This window comes from Fundulus heteroclitus, chromosome 9, assembly GCF_011125445.2.
Source record: "Fundulus heteroclitus isolate FHET01 chromosome 9, MU-UCD_Fhet_4.1, whole genome shotgun sequence".
Classification (NCBI taxonomy): Eukaryota; Metazoa; Chordata; class Actinopteri; order Cyprinodontiformes; family Fundulidae; genus Fundulus; species Fundulus heteroclitus.
The window spans coordinates 15078953-15104368 of NC_046369.1; the positions used below are offsets into that span (position 1 = coordinate 15078953).

At 39.0% G+C, this 25416-nt stretch overlaps 1 protein-coding gene across 2 annotated transcripts in view; it reads right to left on the reverse strand.

Annotated features, from left to right (window-relative positions):
• Window positions 1–857: 857 nt before the first annotated feature.
• Window positions 858–25416, reverse strand: part of LOC105933168 (lisH domain-containing protein ARMC9) — a 34893-nt gene continuing 10334 nt past the window's right edge. For both annotated transcript variants that reach the window (XM_012872586.3, XM_012872584.3), the window contains 16 exons: window positions 25192–25226; window positions 24992–25103; window positions 24421–24513; window positions 22890–22980; window positions 22285–22408; window positions 20825–20964; window positions 19836–19912; window positions 19386–19460; window positions 18976–19066; window positions 18658–18710; window positions 15772–15870; window positions 14450–14565; window positions 13713–13882; window positions 13062–13167; window positions 6039–6223; window positions 858–1791 (listed from right to left, as the gene is read on the reverse strand). In XM_012872586.3, the coding sequence (XP_012728040.2) occupies window positions 1769–1791; window positions 6039–6223; window positions 13062–13167; window positions 13713–13882; window positions 14450–14565; window positions 15772–15870; window positions 18658–18710; window positions 18976–19066; window positions 19386–19460; window positions 19836–19912; window positions 20825–20964; window positions 22285–22408; window positions 22890–22980; window positions 24421–24513; window positions 24992–25103; window positions 25192–25226 (1590 nt within the window). In that variant the 3' untranslated portion in view covers window positions 858–1768. The remainder of the gene's footprint in view (window positions 1792–6038; window positions 6224–13061; window positions 13168–13712; window positions 13883–14449; window positions 14566–15771; window positions 15871–18657; window positions 18711–18975; window positions 19067–19385; window positions 19461–19835; window positions 19913–20824; window positions 20965–22284; window positions 22409–22889; window positions 22981–24420; window positions 24514–24991; window positions 25104–25191; window positions 25227–25416) is intronic.

Sequence of the window (25416 nt, forward strand, 5' to 3'; positions counted from 1 at the left end):
ACATTTGCTATGCCCCTTTCAAGGGCAGCAGTAGGTCCTGGCATGGTAACAGGGTGTCGTAACATCATTTTCTAGTTTTCATTTCCCATGAAAAGGGTTTGGTGGGATGATCAGTAAACACACCTAATGTGAAAGGTTACACAGGTAATAAACTCCGCATTTAGAGCGTATCAGACCTCATACTCACTTCCTTATTAATTATTCTAGGAATATGTACACCAAACCACATTTTTATATCTCCTGTGTACACTGAACAGAAGTGGATCCATAACACTGAAATGTTCCCTTAGTTTTTTTTTGTCACGAGTGTTGCAAGATCTGTGAAGAATTACGGATCATGTCAAACGACACAAAACCCTTGAGCATCGATCCATATTTGAGAGGCGGAATTTCTTTACAGTGCAGAAGGCAGATATGGCATCTCTATCTGACTGTAATGAATAATAAGCTATGAGCCGACTAATAAAGATAATATTTATGAATACTTTTCCTAAAGTTAGTGTTTAAAGTGGACTTTGTCATGTCTGCAAGGCTTGAATGAATTGTGCCATGTCTATGGAAACTTACAAACAATGTAGGCTTCCATTGAGAAAAAAAAAAATATATAAAGTGGCATAAAGATAAAGATTTTTTTATAAAGATAAAGTGGCAAATTTATTTTTTTTAGATATTTGTCTTAATTATCAGTATCATTTATTTGTCTTTTTAAGTACTGTATCATTTTTTATATATGGAAGATAATATATGAATTCAACTATCTTACCTAGAAAGAGACAAATAGGCTTGAATAGCTCTAAACTTTATTAAATGTATAGCAGTATCTAAAGCTGGCAAGTCGGACCACAAGGACAACCAAGCAGCTGAAGTCCCAAATTTAATTAAAAGCACTGTGACATTGCATTACATCAAAGAAGTAGCACTGAACACACATATATATACACATTACCATACATGTAAATAGTGCAGGTGTACAATGCAAAACACGCTGAATTTAAGGACAATCACAAATGTTCAAGTTTTTCCCCCCTCAGATACATCAAGCAAGTTCCAAAAACAATTAAAAACACTCAGGATTTAGAAAAGTCTAACTAAGAAATGTGCGTCTCTTAGATCGTCAGATTTATACAATGTGTTTCATTTTCATTTTCAGCAAAGTACAATCACATCTTCATGTGGACGGAAATGTACTATAATTTAAAAACGTTATTAAAACATTGAGTGTTACAGACTTAGATTGCATTTCATTTTACTCTAATAACATAGTTATATTAAATATCCCTTTAAGAATATGCTATATCCTGACTCAGGCCAAGTCTAACCCCACGCATTAAGGTCAGTAAAAAAAAAGAAAAAAAGAGAGAGAATAAAAAAACCAAAAAAAAAACCCAAACAAAAACAGGCGTTTTCCAAAAAGAAAACACGATGTGGAAATGGTAAACCAGGTTGAAAACAAACACAACAGCCCAACAATAATTTATGACACAGAAATTCAGACTTTTCCCTTGACTGGGTTGCTTCGCTGGTGGTTGTGATTATTGTCTGCCTTCGTATCACGTTCCCAAAGCAGCGTGCTGCAGCCAGGGGGGAGGATTTACAGCCACAATCCTACACATTGTTTCGCACACTCCTCTTCCTCCTCTCCCTGCCGCCGCTGATCCTTACCCATCTCTGTTGGCCTGACCCCGATCGCAACCTGGGGGGATGAGGTTACAGGAAGCTTGCCGTTCCTGGACAGATAGCGCTTCCCCCCATGGTGACAGCTCCCTCTTCACCGCCTCTTAGAGTGCTTGGCTGGAGAGGGAGCGAGAAGAGGAAAAGGATGAATGGGTGGAGGTAAGAGTGGTGCAACATGGACCCAAACCAACTTTTGGTAAAATCTGACATGGTGTGAAACATTTTAAAAAATGTTTCACACCAGTTTACACTGGAGAAAAAAATTATACTGAAGTATAAATATAAAGAGCAAAGGTTGTTGAAATGGTATTAAAATAAACTGCTTGACAAGTACAAGGTCATTCACATTAATTGGTGACCCTGGCAAACGGTGTGTAAGAAGCGGTAGCAAAGTCCAACACTGAACATTTAGAAATAATCCACCATTACTTTGAGGACACTGTTTTCAGTGGGGAAAAACATTTAAAAATGTTCCCTACCCCTAAGAAGTGCAACGTAAGCGTTTTTTGCAGTTCGTACTTGACCTTTTTAAGACTGGCTTGGAGAAATGGGCCGCTGTGTCCCATTAAATCTAACCCAAGACAAACAGGAAGCCCAAGATTATTAATTAAAAGTTCCTCAACTCACTGGTCAACATAAAAAAAGCGCAAAGGGACATTAAAAAAAGAAAATAATCTCAGAAGTTTACCATTAGAGAACAGCTGCACATGTTTTTCAGTATTATATTATGAACATGCAACACAACAATTCAAGGCTTTTTACCAGACAAAAATCGGCAAAACACCATAATTCTAGGCTTATTCTCCAGTTTATAGACCTTGGCTGGTCGGATATTTAAAAATCTGTCCATCCTCTGATTAGTGATTGCCATCATAGGCTGCACTTGCAACACTTTTCAGTGTGGGTGCTGTTAATGACAGAAGGAAACCGAAAGTTAGCTACTTTCAGGACCAGCACAGTGTTTGCAGTGCAATCATTGAAAACACTGACAGACGAGAAGCTTTTTAAAAAAAGGAAACTATTTTCTCTAAGTACATGTCTAAGGACCGCGCATGGCAGGAACGCTGAAAAAAATATTCTGCTGGTCTTATACGTTCAGAAAGTGGCCGAAAAATTCAGAACAACGCATCCCTTCTCACATCTTTGTTTTAATCGGTCACGAAGGCGAGGAACACTAGCCTCGTGAGACCATCCTGATCTCGCGAGCTTTCAAGGTTTCACTCGCAGATCAGTCTGGCTACTCTCCGTTAAAGAAAATTTTGAGCAGTTCACCAAACGAACGTCCAATCAGCGTTGGCTTTGAGGCGGGTTGAGGTGTGACGCAACCAGAAGCGCGACAGTTCAGTCTAAAGAACATGGCGGCTTCAGCCGATGAAACTAGCGTTAGCGCGACTATCGAGCAAGTTTTATCGGAATTACAGAGTATTTCTCTGCTGAGCTAACGAGCCTTTACCTGCAGCAGCAAGAGTAGCTTGGCTTGTGGTTGTGTTTACGAGCGACGACGAATCTGATTGGTTTATTTGGCCCGTCTATCACCAACATAGGCCAATCAGCTAACCAGTATTTTCGCCCCTTCCCAAAATTACTTCAACGGAAGGTTTCCAGATGGATATGCGGAGCAAATCTATCTGGCGGAGTCAGGTAAGAGGAACACAGAAACCGGGAAAATATTAGAAACAGATTCCTTTTTTTTTTTTTGGACTTTTCAAGAGTGGCTTGGAAGTTTGGTCCGAAAGTAGAACCCAACACAGAGGAGCCCTTGTTTGATGCCTTGACAATGTGAGCTTTAAGTGCCTCATTATGAGAAAAGGAACTCTTCTAAACAATCTGGGAGGAAACTAAATCTGACGTTCTGCTAGCAGCTATCACTGAGAACAGGACTGAACAGTCCTAACACGCGTGAATCTCATGCATTTCCTCTCTGCCTTATCTGCTGGCATGGCAACAGGGCTGCGAGTCAGTCATCACGTCCAGGCAGCAGGGCCAACCTGTCTTGACTTGGATTATGCTCCCGGACTGAATAAACAGCAGCGGCTCACTGCCTCCCTATTTGCATTGCTTAAGTGTTCGGCCCGGTCAGCAGCACAAGCACCTCCTCCGTTTCTCCTTTGGCAAGCGAGCGTATCGCTCAGTCATGGCTCATCTGTGTGACGAAGGTGGGCCAGCAGCAACTCCTGCTACCGTGTGTGATTTGATGATTCATGCTTGCAGTGCTGCCAAATAGGACCGTAAATGCAACATTCAAGTTAATTCAAGATGAACGGGTTTGCAGGGCAGGTTTCTGAGAGCTTCACAAGCAAAACTGAAGTAAACTTCTGCTTTTTTTAATTTATTTTTTATTCCTCCAATGCCTGTCTGCTAACTTCAGCTCAGCTATGATTACAGTAAGTGATTTCGTCTTGAGGCAATAAGATGTCAGACACTTGCCAGACCTCAAAAGCGCAGCACACTCACTGGAGGATGTGGTGGCTTTGATTGACCATTAGGTGCTATTACAAGCTTCATGGGAAGACTCACCCGGCGGAAGAGCCGCGGGTAATCGTTTATGAAATGCAGTTAAGATGCATGAGAGCAGGGAGAGATGCTATCGGCGAGCTAAGAGCACCAGATCCTCTCTGCTGTGACTCCACGTCTTTGTGCGAGATACGACATGGGAAGCCAATCATGCTGATTGGGCTGGACAGACAGAGTATTGACTTTGCTCGTTTAACATAAACTTAACCCAATTTGACTTTTCTATGTGCTTGCTTTTTCAAAACATGACAACGATAAGTGGCCACTGTGCTGTTCTGATTACTGGACATCCCGTCAATGAAAGTACAAGAAAAGTTGTCTGGACCAAACAAAAATTGGGGTTCTTAATTTTTTTTATGACAGCCTTGTAATAAACCAGCCATCAATTTAGACCCATACATACATAAAACTAAATACTTCTCTAAGACTTCTAAACATTTAGATTATCATTGTTTCATAATAATAATAATATTGCATTAATGAAACTTTACACACTACTCATGATTTGCGGAAGTCTGATAACCAGGAGAGAACTGTCATTCTAAACTGCTTCCTTCTGTAACCGGACTATTAAGTATTGTCACCACAAAAGCGCTGAAAAATGTTTTGACAAAAGACTACGCATAAGCTTTCGCACAATGTAATCCAAGATTTTGTTACAGGCTTTGAGTAAAAACTGCAACTGAAGACGTGCAGGACTGAGAAAACCGGGTCACGATTTGCCAATTTACAGTAATTTCTACTTTTGTTGTGCTAAAAGAACAGTACTAGGATGACGGGTGGAGCGGGTGGTTTCGGTAAAGCCAGTTTAAGAGCCACGGGTGTGAGGTGTGAGGCAGAAAGGGGAGGGGGAGCACAGTCAGAATGAGACGGCGACAGGAAGCTCAAACATTGGGGTGTAAAAGAACAAAAGACCACATCTAACCCTAAGCTTTTACTGCACAGTTGCTACGCACAACTAGCAATCCAGCCTTTTATTCCAATAGGTCAGAGCCGAACAGGCGTTTTGAAGGTCTAGTCAGTTTTAGCATGTGACGCTCAGGTGAAGACATCACATTGTCTGAAAAAGCTGTATCTTTAGGCTATTGAAACAAAAGCTTTAAAAAGTGTCAAAGACATTTTGTCTTAATACACAGAACTCTAATCTGGACGTTCTAACAATGGGGACAAACCACACAATTGGAAACATGAAAATAGTAATAGAATAGTTCTAAATAGGACTACATTTGTTCAAGAAATTATTTCTTAGTTATCAGCTGAGGTTAGTTTGCTAACGACAATAATTTTCGTTTTCGGGAGTGGTGGCCTAGTGGTTAGAGCACAGAGCTTCGGTCCCAGAGGCTCTGAGTTCAACTCCCACAAGTTGCCATTCTGGTTCCCTGAGCAAGACCCTTAACCCCCAATTGCTCCCCAGGTGCTGCACAGTGGCAGCCCACTGCTCCCCAAGGGGATGGGTTAAGATGCAGAAGTGAATTTCTCCATTGTGAGATCAATAAAGTTTAATTATTATTATTATTATTAATTTTGACAAATAAAAGCCAAAACGAACAAATAGTCTGAGCTCTGCAACATATTTTTCAAACGTAAAGTTCAGAATCGTGCTACGAAATAGGCCAGAGACTCATACACAAGTATAGAAAGGTTGTACTCGTGTATTAAACTGACTTCTATTCCTGGTTTGACTTTTTTTTTTTTGAAAGGCATTGAACCTCCGGTCATGGCCGCATTTCTTCCAAACTTCCTGGCAGATTAGAGCAAGTTGGTGAAAAAAAAAAAAAAAACTTAAAAAAAAGTTAAATTACTCACACTGACTGGCTAGTGTCCATTTCCCCCCCATAACTTAAACATACCTGCACTCCCCCCTGCTCCCGCGGTGCTGGCAGAGCCAGGCCGGCTGGCCTGCTGTGGCTCCGACTGGGAAAACTGGGGCGCCGGGGCGAGCCCGCGGTTCCGGTGAGCACTGTTCTGGTTAATGGGCGGATCAGGTGTGCGGGGGATCTTGGGGGCGCTCACAAGTCCAGCGACATAGCTGCCACTGGTGGTCAGAGATGAAAGAGAAATGTGCTGAGTTGTGTGGCCATGACAAACATATATCACAACAGTCAGGGACTATGTAAGCAGATCAATAAGTACTAGATTTATGACATATCAGTCCTGTTTTAGCTTTAGATGTACGCATGTAAACACAGGTAGGTCACATGAGGAGCGGCCTCTTCCTGGATTCCATCATACGATCAAGCTACCAACTCAGTAATAAATAATACTCGTACAAGACATTTTAAATTTAAATAGTTATTCCTATAATGGCTGTTAAACTCATTATTGACAACCTAGAGCAGACATCTCCAAAGTGTGGCCCTTGGAATTATTTAATGTGGCCCCCGACCGCAGATCAAGAATGGTAAGAAAAAGGTACAGAAGTAGAGTAGTAGTCACTTTTTGTAACTTTTGAAGGCTGAGGTTTTTGATGAAAAAACGCCTGTCTTCTTAAATGGAGAATGTTAAGTACTAAATAAAACATTATTTTATTAACAGTGTTTTTTTTTTTATATTTCATGTTAATGTAGTAAGCAGGGCTGCAAATATCCAGCTACTGTTTACTCAAGAACACCACTTAATTAGGCTCATCCATTCTTTTAACTTGCTGAAATACAGCAAATGTTTTCAGAAAAGTTATTTTATTTGCCGTTCGGAATAAATTAAAAACATTTTCTGGACCAATAATATAGAAATCACTACCAAAATATACACTATTCATTTATTTAGGAAAACGTCTGTGACCTTATTTTGGACCCACAATAATTTGATCTTTTTCTCCTTTGTTACAGTAAAACATTGCATATTTAGTTTATTGGTGAGCAGATAAAAAGTAAATAATTCAAAGTAAAATTATTTTGTATTTTTTTCATGAAAAAAAAAAATGGCCGCTGAGTTCTTTCAACTTGGCAAGTTTGGCCCACGGTGCAAAAAGTTTGGCCAACGCAACAGCTAACAGCTATCCGGGCTGCAGGGGGCACAGTTGGTGGCAGCACGGAGGTCCTGGGTTTGAACCCTGGCCTGGGCTCTTTCTGCAAAGAGTTAAAAGCTATCCTTCCAAGGCAACAGGAGACAGCAATCTATGCTTTCATTTCAGCACGACTGAATTACTGAAATTCGTCCATCTCGGAGTCAGCTGGTCCTTACTTGCTCGCGTGCAGCTGGTGCAAAAATGCTGCTGCACGTCTTTAAACAGGAATATTAGCACATAACTCTGGTCCTGGCTGCTCTTCAATGGCTCCCAGTGTGTTTTAGTTCATTTTAAAATCCAGTTTTGTTCCTTTTCAAAGGTCTTAAACAACCTTGCCCTTCACCCACCATCAGTCACTCAGGTTCCCTGACCAGTTGCTCCTGGTCAATCGGATGCTTAGAGGAGACGGGGCCTGGGTTACTGAACATACTACCTGTACACATTCGACAGACCCCCTTCACTGTCTATTTTTAAAACTCGACTAAAAACTTACTTTTACTCACTGGCTTTAAACCCCACTGAAACTTAATTTTACTTAATTTGTATTGGTATTGATTTTATCTGTTTTATGTGTTGTTTGTTGTATTGTGTTTTCTTGCTTAGTTTTATCCTTTACGGTTATTTTATTGTCTTTGATGTACAATGCTATGTTTTAGCTCTTTTCTTGTGTTAAAGCTCTTTATAAATAAAGATGACGATGACGACGACAACGACGACGTTAATGTTATTAAAAAAAGTATGTAATTGGCAGATATTAAGCAACTGGACGTTATTACAGGATTGGTTGTCACATGGCCTCTTAGTTAATGCTTGTTTTGTTTTCCCAAGCTAGCAGCTAGTACCATAGTAAGATTATTGAAACTTTCTCCCCCAAGGATATTTTGTCCAAAGTCTTATCAGTAAACTCGATGTGCTTATGATCCATGTTCGTATATTTCACAACGACTCAACATCTTCTTTCAGAGTATTCCTGTCTCCCTGGAAAGGACTCATAACCAACAGGGAAAGGAGTTCACAGTGTTCTTTAGTTTACTGGGCTGTTTGGAATTGCTCTGGTGACCGAAGCGTTCTTGCTGCAAAAGCAACTAACTGCCTATTGAGACGCTCAAAGTCTGGACTAGATGTTTTCTTTTGGGACAAAGCTTTGGGTTGGTTCGTGTACTATACAGAATGTTAGGTAATGAAATCCAGACAGACCTTTTATCAACAGCATTTGTTCAGAAAGGCTGTGCAATCAGGCCCGTCCTGATAGTCAGTTTGTCAGTAAATTATCTGATTACGTTACATGAACAGCCCATAAAAATGGTTGTAGTTTCTAAGTGCTTTATGTGAGAGTTTGCATTAAATAATTAAATTAAAACTAAAAGTGTAAACCTCAAACACATTACTGAGAAAATTATATTTTCCCCTTCCTGATTTGTTTTGGCCTTTTTGTTCGTATTTCAATGTTTGAGATAAAAAAAAAAAAAAAAAAAAAATCAAGATCAGAAAAAAATAACGAGTAAAAAGGGGAGAAAAATCGATCCAAACCATCCTGGCCCTACAGGAAAAAGTAATTCTTCTCCTTGTTGAATAATAAACTGACTGCAATTAACCACATTTTTGGACAACTGACATAAATTCAAGTAGCCAAATCAATATCCAATTATTGCCAGACCTGCGGAATCAAATAAAATTACTGACAGCATGACGTAGGCTAAAAGATCTTAGAAAAGGGAACTCATTACTAGCCTCGTGAGACCATCCTGATCTCGCGAGCTTTCAAGGTTTCACTCGCAGATCAGTCTGGCTACTCTCCGTTAAAGAAAATTTGGAGCCGTTCACCAAACGAACGTCCAATCAGCGTTGGCTTTGAGGCGGGTTGAGGTGTGACGCAACGGGAAGCGCGACAGTTCAGTCTAAACAACATGGCGGCTTCAGCCGATGAAACTAGCGTTAGCGTGGCTATCGAGCAAGTTTTATCGGAATTACAGAGTATTTCTTTGCTGAGCTAACGAGCCTTTACCTGCAGCAGCAAGAGTAGCTTGGCTTGTGGTTGTGTTTTCGTCGTCGCTCGTAACAGAGCGACGAGGAATCTGATTGGTTTATTTGGCCCGTCTATCACCAACATAGGCCAATCAGCTAACCAGTATTTTCGCCCCTTCCCAAAATTACTTCAACGGAAGGTTTCCAGATGGATATGCGGAGCAAATCTATCTGGCGGAGTCAGGTTAACTCATTACGCCCTGATCTATAAAAAATAAAAATAAAGAACAGATGAGAAAAACAGACACTGTGTCCAGAATGATCTGGTCGTGTCCAGACGGTGCTAAAGAGAGGTGTGAAAGCCCAAAGAACACACTGAGGACTGTATTCTTTATTCCACCTCAGTAGGTGGCCTGGGACACTTGCTTCTGCATTAGTTTGGCAGCCTGAAAGCAATCTGTCCTCGAATAAATCAGTGGACCATGCACTGACACGACGTGCCTCCCGTCAAGCTTTCCTTTTAAAAAAGGAAAGATGTTTTCGCAAAGAGCTGTTTCTCAGCTAATCTAACACCATTATAAATCCATCTGAAATGCTCTATAGACAGCATTTTTCCCCCAGATATAAGTTTCACTTTTTTTGAATCCTTCTCAGTAAAAAACTGTTTTCTTAATCAGTACATATCAGGACACTGTATGGGTGAAAAAATTTCTCTCTTTGCAGTTTATATGTTGTAGCGTTTGTGGCGCTAAATTAACCTGCTGTCTAAACGCAGGCTGTTTTTTTTTTAATCTTTGACTGTTGATGAAATTAATTTGATGATTCAAAACATTTAGGTGTAAAAGAAAAATACTTTGAAATACTTTTCCATGGTACTGTCAAACGTTAACCGATTCATTTTAAATCCAATCTATGTGTACCAATTCAAGAAATAAAAAACAACCATTTTCATATGGCTCTTCAACACTGAATTATTTATGAACTTAACTGCAAATAGTAATAAATTACAAGCTATTGTAAAAGCACCAAAAATTATTTATTAAAGTTCCAGAGCATACAAGCTCAGACACTATCCATTGATTCAAAGATTAATTGTCACCCTTCATAAGCTCCTCATTTATCACAAAATGCAGCCACAGTCAAATTTCGGTTCATATGGAGGGATACAAAGAAAAGAAATCACCACTGCTGCCAAGATCAACCTTGCACAAGTTCTTGCCCTTGATATTTCCTAGTATCAATTTCAGTCAATAGCCTCCGTCTCTGGTGATACTCTACTGATGGCCTGGTGACTAGAGAATCTATATTTAGTGTAGTCATATTCATGATACGGCATATTTCTACAATTACAAGGTATTTTTCCATTGAAAAAGAAGACTTAGTGCTTGTATGTTGCCCTTCATTTAAACAAAGCATCTGCTGCTTTCATTCAAGTATTATAACATGTTTAGCTTAAAAGTCTTCTCCCAGCTATTTGTTTGACCACAAATCAAATAAACCTATATCTAAATAATGCATGAGAATGGACAAAGTGTTTTGAGCCAGATGGTGAAAATGATTTTCCTTTCAATATATGGAAAATGACGCTGCAGCAGGAAAACAACATTGCAGTGAGATTTCTTTTTTTATTTTATTTTATTTTGCTTGCTTGTTTGTTTTGATAAAAACATATATTAATAGATTAAAAAATAATAATAATCTGTCACATCTCCTGATGTTGAAGCACCACTAATCCACTCCCAGTGTTGATGTTGGTTTTAGCTCCGAGATGGGCCACAAATCCCCGTTAGGCTGACAAACATGCAGCGAGAGTCTCGGCAGGCGTTAACAACCCATCCTGTTATCCTCTGAGCAAACATTAAGTAGGAAGGGACTGAGGGGTATGTTAACATGGAGCCGCCCTAGCAAGAAAAAGTGGGGGCCTGAGCTCTTCACTGCCCTGGCTATTGGCTTTGATGTCCAGTACATTTGTTTAAAATCACTTTAGCCATATTGTAATAAAAGGCGAAGGACAACAATCATTTGATTTCTAGTCATAAAGGAGTTCAGGAGCATGCTGTCAATAACACCCATGCTACAGGTGACTCAGCTATGCAGTTTTTATAACAGCACTATGAATATCAGCTATGTTCATCTCTGTGTTATTAATATTTCTCAAATATCTCAGAAATGTTATCATGTTGAATAAACAACTCTTCTGCATTCAGTTATACGGCACTCTCCCATGGACCTTTTCAGGCAGTGGACAAATGGCCTAGACCAGGGGCAGAAATCCTATACCATATCTAATAGATGGATTTCATGCTTGTTTCTACACTCGATAATCACGCTGTCGCCAACATCCCCGATATGATCTGCTATAGCTGTTCACTGTGCACCATGATACCAATCTCTGAACAAAGGTAGAGGTGCGATGCTTGCCATCTGAACGGCAGGGACATGAAATGGGCACAAATGTAGCACCGATTGCTTTCCAACCTTAAAGTTGGCCAATAAAGTCAATAGCTAGAGGAAGAAATGGGAACAGTCATTCCCAGGGTGTCACCTAATGCAAGTCAACACGTCTAAAAGGACTATTTTAACATGAATGCGTCAAATGTGTTTATTGGAGTAAAAACAATAGAAAAAAAAAGCACCTGCTTATCAGGCACTTGCCAAATTACTGTGTTGCTATGGTTCTATTCTCCCCAACATGAATGGCTTTTTCATCTCGGCATAAAGGATTTGTCGTCCAGACTAATGAAATTAGGCTGTTCTGTTTAGCCTTAGCCAGGCTGCATTGTGGAGGTGTTTTTACGTTCCTTGGGGGGGGATGGGAGAAGAAGGGCTTCCTGGGACTCATTTCTCTTGGCGACATTTGGGAGTCAAGTTCCTCTGGGATTTAGAGGAGAGAAGAATCGTGGAGGTTGGACTGAATGGGTCCCTTTGTGGTGGCTGCTCGTTTAAACGCATGTCTCACACACCAGCTTGGCAGTGCTGACTCACCCATCGGTGTCCAGCACTGTTGCCAACACTCTCTGCGAACGCAGACATTTAGAAACATATGTCAGGGCGTACGGGAAGCCCTGCACACTTCTGCTGCTTAGTTAGACTTGCATCAATCTCTACCAGAAAGGAAAGATGTGGATTTTTTTTTTTTTAATATAGAAACCTTCACATTTATTTGCACCTCTGGTCATGATCTAGAAGAAGCCTTATAAGTAAATTCATCTTTCATGGCAATAGCACAATCTCCGTGTGAAAAACGTAAAAAAGAAAATCCAGTTAGTAAATTGCAAGAATCTAAGATGTCCGTTTTTCCTTTATGTGGGTCTAAATGTGAGGAAATGAAGGATATTCTGTGACCAACTGTCCTCATGACTTTGAAATACGTGTGTCACTATTGCGATGCCCTAATTTTGTGTAGTGTGGGGAATGAAGGATGTCAAATTCACAGGGTTATACTTCGTTAAGACGAGGTACGTTTCCTTTGCTGTGAAGTCACAGACTAATTTTTTCACATTTTAAAATAAATAACCATAATGGGATGCAGGCTCAATGAGTATCCCATAGAGGTGAAGTAATTATTATCTAAATTAACCAGTAAATAGGTTTAGAGCCTGAGGTTGGGAGCCACTCCAAGCTTGCCGAAGTATGTGAATCTTCATCAGTGCAGACAGAGCGCATGTATGGTGTAGCATGAGATAAAGTAATTTCACTTTTGGGTAATTAGAATGAGAGTTGAATTGCAGATGTGCAAGTTCAGTGGCAGTGGACGTAAATATGTGAGCTAAATATGGCATCTCAACGTTTTGACTTTAACTTTCTTAAGTAATTTTCAAACTGGCCCAAAAAAACCAGTGGCAGCCTGGCTTAGCTGATGATCCAGTAGTGTACGCACAGAGGTTCGAGCATCATCTACCTGAGCGAGTGCCCGTTGTGTTCCTCCTGGGACCGTTCTTTCCTAGCTTGATCTTCATATGTCCCGTCCAACTCTGGATCCTGGTAGAAACGCGCACATTCTGAGTCTGTATGTCGTGGATCAGAACAAAGCAAGAGATTCATGAAAATAGTACTGTGGGTCTAAATGGGATTTAATAAAATATGTGTCTATTTATTTTAAGACCAGGTTTTTCTATAAACGACAAAAAAAAAAGTCTAGGATTAATTTTTCTCAACCGCATGAGCCCAACCTGATGTTTGGTAGTTTAGTTTATTTTATAAAAGAAAAAAAGAAGTTCATAAGGCCTTTTGGTGTTGGTCTTGCCGATAAACTTATCCCTGGAGAAAGTTTGAGGAATTTGTTTCAACTTCTTTTCCTGGAAGAGCCCCATATCCCTAAAGACACTGGGCATCACTTCAAATAAATCTATTATGCAGCAAAGATAAGTTGGTGGAAGGGCAATTATAGATTACAGAATGGATGTCCTTTGAGTGACTCAAAAGATATGAACGAGTGTTATAAAATGGACACATAGTTAAGGATTATTTTACTAATCGATGCAGTTATAAGGCTATTATAATTCTTCAGTAATCAGTGAATCATATTAGGAAAACAAAAGTAATTACACACCAATGCTGTGGCGCAGAGAGTCAGCCGTGCTGGGCGGGCTGCCGGAACGTGTAGGAGGTCGAGAATTGTACCGGGAAGGGATCAGGCTTCCTTCCTCACTCTTCTGTCTGTTCAGGGGGTATTCCCCGTTCCTGCCACTCTCACAACACTGACTGCTTGGTCGGTTTTCACTATGGATAACAGTGTCATATAAAACATTACATATTCTAGATTATGTAAAAAATATCTTTATGTTGACACAAACTGTAAATGTTTTTTTTAACCCCAAACCTCAATGTTGGTGTTTTTTTAAATATTTCATTTTACATCCATTTCATTTATAATGCTGAACAATATAGAGAAACATCTTTTAATACCATGTTTCTATGGCTATGTCGGTGTCTACTGTCAGTGTGCCATGGTTCTAGCGCCAGGCCACTGATGCTGACTCATTACAATGCAATTCAGGCATTATGAATGGTAGTTTCATAGCCAGAAGAAGTTTTATTACTGGTGTGGATGCAACACAAACACTGGTTAGATTACAAGATGATTGTGCTGCTGCAATCTGATTGGCCTTCAGCGCAAAAAAAAAGACCCCAGAAGTCTGGTAAACATCACTAAATTATACTCTTAACATAAACTTTTAAACCATATTAAAAAATACTAGTGCTGTTTAGTTTAAACAAAACCTTCCCATAAAAGACAAAATAAAGATGTGAATTATGAAGAAAATAGACCTGATGCGACCCACTTACCCGGTGCTTCCGTTTCGATGAAAACTTGGGGTGACTGGCCGTTGTAAGGGCTCATCAACATTTGGGTGTGGGAGAGGTGTTGACTTCCTCTTGACTTTCATCAGGTTTGTCATGATCTACAGAATAAATACTGACAGTAAATAAGAGCCACACGCTAAACACTTTACCCTAGCTTGACATCTTTAATAATTAGAGGAATGTTTCCCTTTTGTTAAGAGGAATCTTGAATCCGCTGGAATTTGTTTACCATCAACCCTTTATCCCACCTTGACTGTATGTGAGCATTTAAACTAGGAGGCTGTTTATGTAATAATTTCACCGATTGACTTCAACTTCCATTGTATCAGATGAGGGATGAACTGGAGCTCTGATCAGGAATAGAACATGATGTTCTCCAGTCTTCTGATACATTTGCAGTTGTTACTGTCTGAAACAAAATTACTTTAAATTCCTAGAAAACATGCAGCATTCACAGGTGTGTAATAAGTTAAAATGATGCAATGTGCCCCCCCACAAACAAAGAAAACATTTCGCTTTTTTTGAAGAGGAAACACACTCACTATCATTGCAAATGTAATTTGAAACACTGTGGTGACAACAGAAAAACTTCTGTGTCTATGTACACTTTGCATCAGAAAAAACAGTTTCTCTTACTAGGAACACTATCGAAAAATATTTCTCAATTCTAAGAATGAAAGAGTAGTCATTTAAATGCGGATGGTCCCCAAAATAGAGTGTATGGGCTTAAAACAAAACCATAATTTGGTGAAACTATGTCATAAGATTTAAGGTTGTGTCAGATTACACATAATTATTGCAAAGAGCAGATAAAACTATACAGGTGGTAAGCTATGTGATTCTCTGTAATTCTACAGCTATTTAATAATTTACCTGCAAACAGGTTGAGCTAATGGTTTTTTTTTTTTTTAAAAGTCACATCTTAAATATCAATTAAATGATAAAAAAAAAAAGTGTCCATCGTGAGAATGAAGGAGTGAGCAATGTGGTTTCAGGGGATATTTCTTTTAATTAAAGAAACTTGGATCTTCTTTTATGATTAAAGAAATGTAGACGCTTATACAAGTAGTTTCTCTTGTTTGCTGGCGAGACTAGAAGCATTGAAGGGCTCAGATAAACGTTGTAGCATCCCAGTAGCACACAGACACACTGTGGTGTACCTTGAACTGCTTTGAATTGGGCACCGATATAATGCATAAACTCCAACAGTAAATGCTGTGCATTAGGCTGAGTTGGTTAAATCAAAGCTATAGGGGGAAAAAAAGCATAATCAGCTTACAAAACGTAGTGCACCATTTGCCTACCCCAAGATACTCAGTGGTGAGCAGAGTCTCCCCAGACAGCTCTCTTTGCTGTGGTTGAAGAACTTCCTCTTTATCAAGTTCCATTTCCATTAAATCCTCCTGTGACAGATCATAACGATTAGCAGATATCACACAAACTGTAGCAGAAAAAGAGTGTGACGTAATTAATGTAAATTCCCCTATGCAACGTTCAAATGACCATTTTACCATTCAACACCGCTGTATAAGATTGTGAATGATGCATATGAGCTTCTTGGGAATGATGAGTTCTGGAGTTGTGGTGACATATGAAAATTATTTTGTGACAAATCACAGCTAATGCTACCCTAAACATTACAAAAATATTTAACAATAAGACAATGCTTGAAACCACTCTGTATCTGTGGCATACTTCTGTGTATTGTGGTACTACCGTAATCCAAATAAACCTCTCTGACCTAAAACAGTGAAAGTGTAGAGTAAGAAAATATACAATGACAAAAAAAGATTAGGCACGTAAATAACTGGTTTCACTTCACAAATAAAAACAAACAATGCCAATATCTATCCATTTTTCAAATATCAAGTTTTTCCATTTAGCACACTTGAGTTGACCAAAGTCTTTCAAAGTTACACAAACACTCATAAAAGAATAAATAAAACAAAACTGAAATAAGGATGAATAAAACAGAGAGGAGTTTAGATTTTTAAAAACTATTAAGCATCTCATACTCAATCAGTCAAAGACAAGAGATGAGTTTTTAAAAGACATTCTAGTAAGTCTAAGCTCTTTGCAGTGTGGGGGTTCTTCGATTACCCAAAACAAATGACCTCAGTCGTCTTTTCGTTAAGGTTAAAGGTGTAGTGGACAACCGTCTCTTGGCTTCGAGTTCGGAGCCAAAAGACAAGTTTAGAGAACAAGAGGAAGACCTCAGAAGACAGAAACAAGACCTGAGTGTATTTGGGAGATTCTTTCACAAGATGGTGGAACAGCAGATGGTTTTACGCATGCACACTTATTCAATAAGTGATGTAGGCGTTTCTTACCTACATTTACGGAAAAACCGTCCATTGTACCTTTAAAGTGTGACTCACCTCCATGTAAAAGCATAACCCTGTCCGAGACACATTTTGAAAAGTGGGCAGTTCCAAGAGACACGGTTAAGTGTGGAAATTGGGGTTTAAGCGGGGCTCGGTGTTGCGGTCGGGACGAGGAAAAGTGACATGTTGAAACATGGAGTGACAAGGGCAACATCTGGTGATTTTGTCACAGATCTGTCTTTTGAGGAGGAGCATTTTTCACCCCGTTTGTTACCAAAGGTTGGGGAAGGCTTTGCGGAGCCCAGCATGGCTTGAGCTGCTGGCTCAAGGCGTTGATGGCCGAAGAACAGAATGGGTGCAGTCTCTAAGTGGTAATGTGATGTTAGCAGCATCTTTGCTGACATGGGCTAACGCTCAAAGCAGTAACACTAAACACTATAGATCAACTCCCCCAATGTTCGCTATTCCAACTCCTGAGTCTGACACCCTGTTGGTCGGGCATTGGTTTGATGGCTCTCTTGGCTCTTCCTACTCTGTCTGTAACAATAATAGCAGCACTACCAGCTACCATAATAGCTGTTGTGGGCAACATTTTTTCTTATTCATAAAACTTTAAAAAAAGTGACCATTTCAGGGACAGCTTTTGCAGTCTAGGGTGACCAGACGTTCCCGATTTCCGAAGACTGTCCCCATTTTGGGCGAACTTTTACTGGAAATTGGGGACGTCTGGTCATCAATGTGGGAGCCAACAAGACAATGTTAGTATTTTAGCTCATTTTGACTGGAGCTAGACTTAACAAACTGCATGGAGTGAGTTAATGATAGCCAACATCAGACCTCTCTCTCTCTCTATGGAAAGTACAGCATAAGATTTTGTTTATATTTCGGTGGTAGGAGCTCTGCTTTTCTGTGACGGAAAAAAAGACGAAAAAAAAAAAGAAGTTCTCCCATGATTGTTTCAACATACCGAGACTGCCTAATATGAGAAGAATCATGTCTGTTTAAACTCCATTCACAACATTTATGCTCAATATTGCACCTTCTAAACATATATTGCAACCTTCTGTGGTTGTTTCCAGATTTCTGACGAAAATACAATTTGCTCATCTCCAGAAAACCTGTCTGCTGCAACCAAAACTCTACCTTCCTGAGTCCATTCCAGCTGTCTGCTTTATGCTTGCAGAGACATTTTGTTTCTAGATACACCTGCATGAATGGATTAAATGAAACAGACCCCAAATGTACAAATAGTCACTGAATAAAGTTAAGACCAAAATTTTTTATAACTGATTGCTCTTCCTGCTGCTCTGTTAACATGAACTGCAGCAGGAATTACTGATGACCACAAGCTGTGGCAGAAGCTGAAAAGGCTCCACAGAAGGCGGGGTTTAGACTGAGCGCTGTGAACGCATCATCCGCGGCCCATATGGGCTTTGTTATTTATTTGCGTGAGGAATGCCATGTGTGGCGTCTGCGGTCAGGGAAATGCGTGTGTCACATGGTCATTTTTAGCTTAAATGATTATTAAACACGATGGAGTAAGTTAACCTTGGTCAACATATCCATAACTTTGTAGCCAACAATATTATTTTGGAATATCTCTGTAACTTTCACTCATTTCTATTCTGCCTCAAAGACTTGTGTCAACGTGTTTTTCAGCTAATCTTTCACTTATTTAAGTTCCTTCGTCTTCTGGTCATTCATTGTGCAGATCAGCTTTCTCACTTCTTTTTCTAGTCATTTTTGTATTCTGCCTTTTGGAACAAGTCCCTCTTGAAAAAAAAAAAAATTACTCTCAATGATAATTTGCTTAGATAAGTGAAGGATATAATAAGTGAAAAAAATAATGCCTTTAAAAGGCCTTACGTCATTGTCATCCTCCTCTTCCTCATCATCTGACTCTGGTCCTTCTTCATCACCTGGGTTCAAAACAGTACCATGATTAGAAGTGTTTCGACTAGCGCTACATTACTGCATATCTATCTATCTATCTATCTATCTATCTATCTATCTATCTATCTATCTATCTATCTATCTATCTATCCATCTATCCATCTATCCATCTATCTTTTCCAGTGTCTCAATATCTAGAGCTTGTACTCACACAAGTTAAAACCTCATTAGCACTGATCATGAAAAGTTGACTGTTCCGATCTGCATTGGATCTGAAGCCGGATAACTAACCTGAGTTTAGCTGCTTGATGATGAACTCAATCTGCCTGTTGAGGTCCGGGTTTTCCTCTTTGTTGTAACAGCGAAGAATCTCCTCTATGCTCTAAGCACAGAGCACAAACAGCAGAGTCAAAGGGGAACACACATTCAATCCAAAGGTTTAATGCAAGAATTTATTGTGCTTTAAAAAAAAAAAAAAAAACAGGCATGGTTAGTATGTATGACAGTGCTGAAATGTGGTAGCCGAAATCCAACATTTAGTGTTTAACTTGGAAACGTGTTTTATTATATTTTCATTTCCATACTTTTACATTACATTAAATGCACTGTCCTTGCATGGACGTAAGGGAGAACCACTGCCGTGCAAAACACAAATCATATCAGTTTTCGGCAAACAGATGATGGCATTTCTGCTATCTCACCATCTCCCTGGCTTCCTGTCGCACAGAGGGAATACACAGGATGCTGTACAGAGCTCCATTCACATATGGCCGAATCTGAGGAAGGCACAGCGACACCAACAGACACAAACTCTGTCTCAGAGATTTTCAAGGGAATTTCATTTGGCATCTAATGTAAATCTAGATATATTGAACTGAAAACACATAAAACGTTTTGTGCGGGATAAAATATGCAATGATAGGGAAACCTACAACAAGCTTTAATATCATGACTTCATTGAAGTTAGGTTTTGTTAGGCCTGGCTTTGTTGTACTGACAAGTTCACAAAATCTACTGGTGGCGAGGATTATTTACGGATTGATGTGAAAGCTATAAAGCAACAAATGACACGTGGACAGAAAAGTGCCCTGTGAGCGTTTTGGTGCTCTGTGCCGTCTGTGTGCACGCGTCGACAGATGTGTAAAAATCACCTCATGGTTCTCATGTCCGAGGAGGTCAGTCAGAACTTTGAGGACATGCTTGGCGTTTTCTGCACACTTCCTTTTTCCTACAGAGGCATCCAAAACAGACACAGAGATTTAGCTGAATCTTGCATCACGACAGTTTTTCTGTCTAACAAAGACTTATTTGTTTTGTAGCACTCAGAGGAGCAAACAATGTAGCATTAGGCTTTATACCTTTTATTTATTCCCTTTGTAAATGTTGGGTGCAGGACTACAAAACCTTTTAACTTAGAACACCCCTCTGTTACCTCTGACTTTTTTTTGTATTTCAGCTGGTCAATAGAATAAATCTTGCTTTACTATTTTTGTTTTAACAAGTCAAATGAGAACAACTAGATAACATGAATAATTAGGATTGAATTATGATTTATGGTAAAATCAGAGCCAAAATGTGTATTTTTTGTGTCTAACCTTTATTTAAAGTCTTTGCATATTGAAGATACACAATAACAGATGACGTTAAGAGACCCAATACAACACCATTTCAAGATATAAGTAAAAAAATAAATAAAAATGGAGGAAATGGTGGATAAGTGAAAAATTGGATGGGAGTAAACATTAAAACTTGGGATGGAAGCCAGATGCTGACATGGTTTCATGCCTTTTAGAGTGACAAGTAACAGTTTTTAGGTAACTTTTCATGAGTAGTTTATTTTACTTCTTGGTTAAAATCAAGAGGTTATTTTATCAAGATTATTGTCTAAACTGTGGCAGCCAGACTAGAAGCAGGGGTCGATTCCTAGAGCAAAACTACAAACACATAGTTAAAACCATTTAATGCAAAAATAACGTTGCAATATGATGTGTAGATGCTCCAGATATTTACTTTAGCGTTCTGTACAATTAGAATTGACGCCTACTAGGGTGCAACTTTGAAACCTCTGAACATTTGGACAAGGGATGTTAAAAGAACATTTGCAACTATCTGCATCCACATATGCTTTTCATTCTCTTACCTCTGGTTCGCAAACATAAGTTCATAAGCAGAGCTGCAGAATACTCCAGGGTGTAGTCACTGAGGCAGTCCGAGTCCTGCAGTTCATCCACAAGCCAGCCAACAAGATTATCTGCGATCATGGCCGTCTGCTGGCTTCTCCTAACAACAGCACACAACCACAATTATTGAATCTTATCAGCAGAGGCTGATGTAAAAGAAAACTGATGTAAAAAAAACAAAAACACGTTACATCTAAAATCTTGTTAATTCTAGTATAGAAAATATCCTTATCATTTAGGTTAAGAATGTTCTGGATCTTACATGTTATTGTAGACAATGCCCGATTTTATTAAGATATACCTCAAAGTAGCAATAACCAAATTGATACTAAAGACCGCTTAAACTGAATTACATTTCTATCTTAAAATCAGGCCAAGGGTCTTACAAGCTTTGAGCCTCTGCACCAAATTCTGAGGTGATTAATATACTAGATGTAATCAGGTTGAAATTCCTCTGTCAAGGACTGGCAAAGTGTTTTATTTAAATTATTAGTAGCGGATCTCAAGAATGCTTGCTTAAGATCTTATGAAAAATAAGCTTTTTTTTAGCTTTCTATTTTGGCCTCTGTTATTGTGCTAACGATGCTGTGCTAAAAATACTGGAGAAAATAGGAAATAACAGTTTCCAAACTCCAAAAGACAATCAAGAGTCTTATTATCGTGTATTTATCCTTTAACATTAATATAGAGGCAATGTAACTTTAAGACTGTTGATATCAATTTGCAGTTACCCACATTAAAAAGCTAAATCCATTAAACTGCAACTTTCTATTTCTGTATCACTGTAGCGCTTTTTCCAATTATACTTTGGCTCTGTAATCGACATGATTTCTTTGCACCTCGCGATCAACTGAAAAGTCTCGACACAGAATGGGGAGTTTAAATGAACCCATCAATATTACATTCCTGATCCACCTCAGGATGCAATCACATACCTGCAATTCCCATGAACTGTAAGGGAAAATACGGGATTACCGAACAACTTGGGATGTGAAACAAAACAATGACAGCAGCGGCAGGAGTCTGCAGGTGTGTAGAGAGCAGAGAGACTGGATGACCCTCCAGTCTCCGTCTAATCAGAAACATGCAATGATCAGCAGAACCAAAGACAGATAACGTCTTGAGCACCAAACACAATTTTACATATATTTAAAAGCACAGCATGCATTTAAATAGCCTGCACAGAGATCGTGATGCATAACGTCTTAGAGTATTGTTCATGTGACTAATGTGTGTTGTAGACCATCCCCCAAGATTGAGTTGTATGAAGGAAAAAGTGATGCATAATAGGGGTTGTTGCGTGTTTATTGCTGAACAATGATCCAAAAGGGGCAGGTGATTACATCAAACTAGAACCTTTATTATGGTGTGACCTTCTGGGGAAAAAAACAAAAACAAAGTACCATGTGCTGGGTGTTACCTAAGACTGAGTTTCTGCAGGGCAACCAGTACATTTTCCCGAGTCAGAGAGTCCTTGTCCTCCTTCCTTAGCGTCTCCGTCAGAAGTTTCAGAAGAATGGGAATTTGGGAGAGATAAATCCGGCCTGTAATCATGAACACAGCAGGGAATTTGAAAAAAGTCAGAACTTAAGTAATCTTGAACATTTTTAAGATTCCTCACGAAATATGGAACACCAAATCCACATAAGCAGCATATTTTTAACAAAACCTGATTTGAGCCATCAGTCACACTAATGACACTTGAGTCAGATATAATTCTACCACCTGAAGTCCAAGCCGTGACCAAAAAGTTGTTGATTTGGCTGGATCATACACTTTACCTGCATCTCACTGCAAGATGTTTCAGGGATGTTAAACACTTCCCTGTAATAGAGACTGAAAACGTATTCCAACTTCTTCATAAACTGCCTTTCTTTGCCATTTGCATTCGGCTGTAGCGTATCATTAGTGGTTTCAGTCCTGAGGTCTTCAGTCAATCTAGGTTTCCACAAGTGAGTTTAACAAAGCTCTGCCTTCCTCTTACCAGAAATGAGGATGCAAAACCAAAGGCAGTTAGGAACGTACCCTCTGCAAGGGAAGCAAATGCATTGATGAGACGAGCAGTGTATTGACGGACAACCTCGTTTGCTGATTTCATCAAATGGAGCACAGTTTTCTAGGGCAAAGGAAAAATACAGAGCAGTTCAAAAGACATAAGCTTCATGTTACATGATGTAAAAAACTTCTGAGCAAGCACTATTGCTGATATTGAACAAATTTTATTTACATTTTTTCTGTAAGTCAACGTCTCCTAAACAATCTGCAAGAGTTTTAAAACATTTGCATTTACCTCAAATGCAAATGTTTGAAATGGTCTGTAAAAGTTTGCATGTATACATTGTCACTTGAACATATCACAGCAGAATTGCGGTTGTTTATAATTAAACTTCTGTGTAAATGACAAACTGAGAATACAAATATATAAGTCTTTTTTTTCTAGGATGTGAGCAATAAGACAATCTTAAATAGTGAAATATTAAAAAGAATGTTGACGAGCTGCCAAAGCAGAGCTATCGTCTATAAGGCATATTCTACACACTGTTGTTCAATGCTTTTGAAAAACTAGGATGAAATCGTTACTGGTTTTAATGTTTACCATGATAGTAGTATGGTATTAGCATAGTTTGTTGGAAATAAAATAACTTTTTGGTCATCCATCAACTCATCATTTCAGATGCGTTGCAAGAGACAGGAGCAATGGGCAAAGAAAGATAGGAAGCAATAGTTAAATGCCCAAAGAGACATCAAGTGATACATGCAACTGAAACGGACTTTACAAATTCGCAAGTTAGCAGATTTGTCCTTACTATGTACAGAAGGAAACTACAGGACAGATGGCCTCTATTTATAGATAAATTAGAAATGAAGCAGCTCTCAGACGAAAAGCGCATATTCCCACAGGGAGACAAGGCAGCATGTTTCTATGTCGCAGAATCTGGAGAGGTTAAAGTCATGATGAAGAGCAAAATTAATACTGAAACGCTGTGTTGGTGAGAGTGTGATGAAACTACTAAAAATAGCAAAATTACTACTGATACCTATATTTATGGTAACATTGATACTAAAATTAAACTGATAATTGCACACAATTGTGATGCTGAGTGTGAACTTTACCTCAGTCTTATTGTTTTGAAATTAAAATAAAGTGCTTTGAGCAAAAACTGCTTGAGATGCAGTGTATTTTACATCTTAAGAATGGAAACATAGCTCTTAAATATACATTGCGCGTTACATAAGTTCACAAAATTGTGCGAAGGGATTAGAAAATAGTTAAAAAAATGCTCTAAGTTATGCTCTTTTATATTGTTTTTTTAGTGTGTTGGGTATTCATGTTAAAACGGTGATCAGGATCTAGCAGTAAAAACTTATGATGCGATATTTTGGTCACATCACCCACCCCTGTTTTCAGCTAACATCTAGTAACTCTTCTATACACCCTCCATGCTGAGATCAGCAATCTCAGAAAAGCAAAGCAAATGAGCTTCGCTATCATCTTATGCACTCGTTGTAGGACCTTCATCCAGTGTAAGCGTTCCAATTGAAGCTGCCGGCTCACCTTCTTCGTACCGAAGCGCTCCAGCAGGTCGTTACTGATGTAGGCTTGAAGCACTGTGTCCCTCTGTTCACCAGGAAGCGAGCGAGTGAGTCTCTATGTGAACAAAAATCAGCGATTAGCCCTAAAAAAAAAATCTTTAATGAATATTATGCTACGTTTATTTTAGCTGTTACTACAGTTCAGCTATTCTTAGTTACGCTAAAAAACTGTTAATGCTTAATAAGATAAAAATAAATATTCATTTTATAAGAGTTGTTGTTGGCCCTACTACCAAGTGGACGATTTCAGTAGAAATATTGCTGTATGCTGATGATCTGCAATAATTCATCATGGCTAGACCAAACTGAAGGCTGACATGGCTTAGATGTTAGTAATTTCAATATTTATACAACTGCTGTTGATAAAGACACACTTAATGGAATTGAATTATTTGATGGATAAAAGGGGTTACTTCCACAGTGAACAGCAAAAAAACACCCAAGTAGAATAAAGATACATGGAAACATGCTTTTGTGAATGGAAAAACAGATTAAAAGAAAAGAAAAAACAGATTTCCTAAAACTCGTCCTACCCAGCGCAGCGCCTGCAGCAGGAGACACCTCAGTCGGTCTGGGCCGTCAACCAAGTCTTTCTTCAACTTCTCATAGTCCAGAGAGGGCAGCATCGGAACCTCTTTTGGCCTCCTTTAGATTCATCAAAAAATATATTTTACATTTTTGTATCTAACTATGGCAAATAAACTGCAGGAATAAATATGATTAAAACACTTACTGTGGTGCAATGGATGCTCGTAGCATAGAGGAGGCCTTAAACAGGAATCACATTAAAAAAAAAAGATTGATATTAAATGTTTTAGAACTTTTGTGTCTGATCCTTTTAATCGTAATTAACATAATTTTGTTGATATGTTGCAGAACATAGCACATGCAAGTGTCCCATTTATTCCGGTTATCTTGAGTTTATTAGTCTAGGCCGCCTATTAAGTAGTAGCTCTCC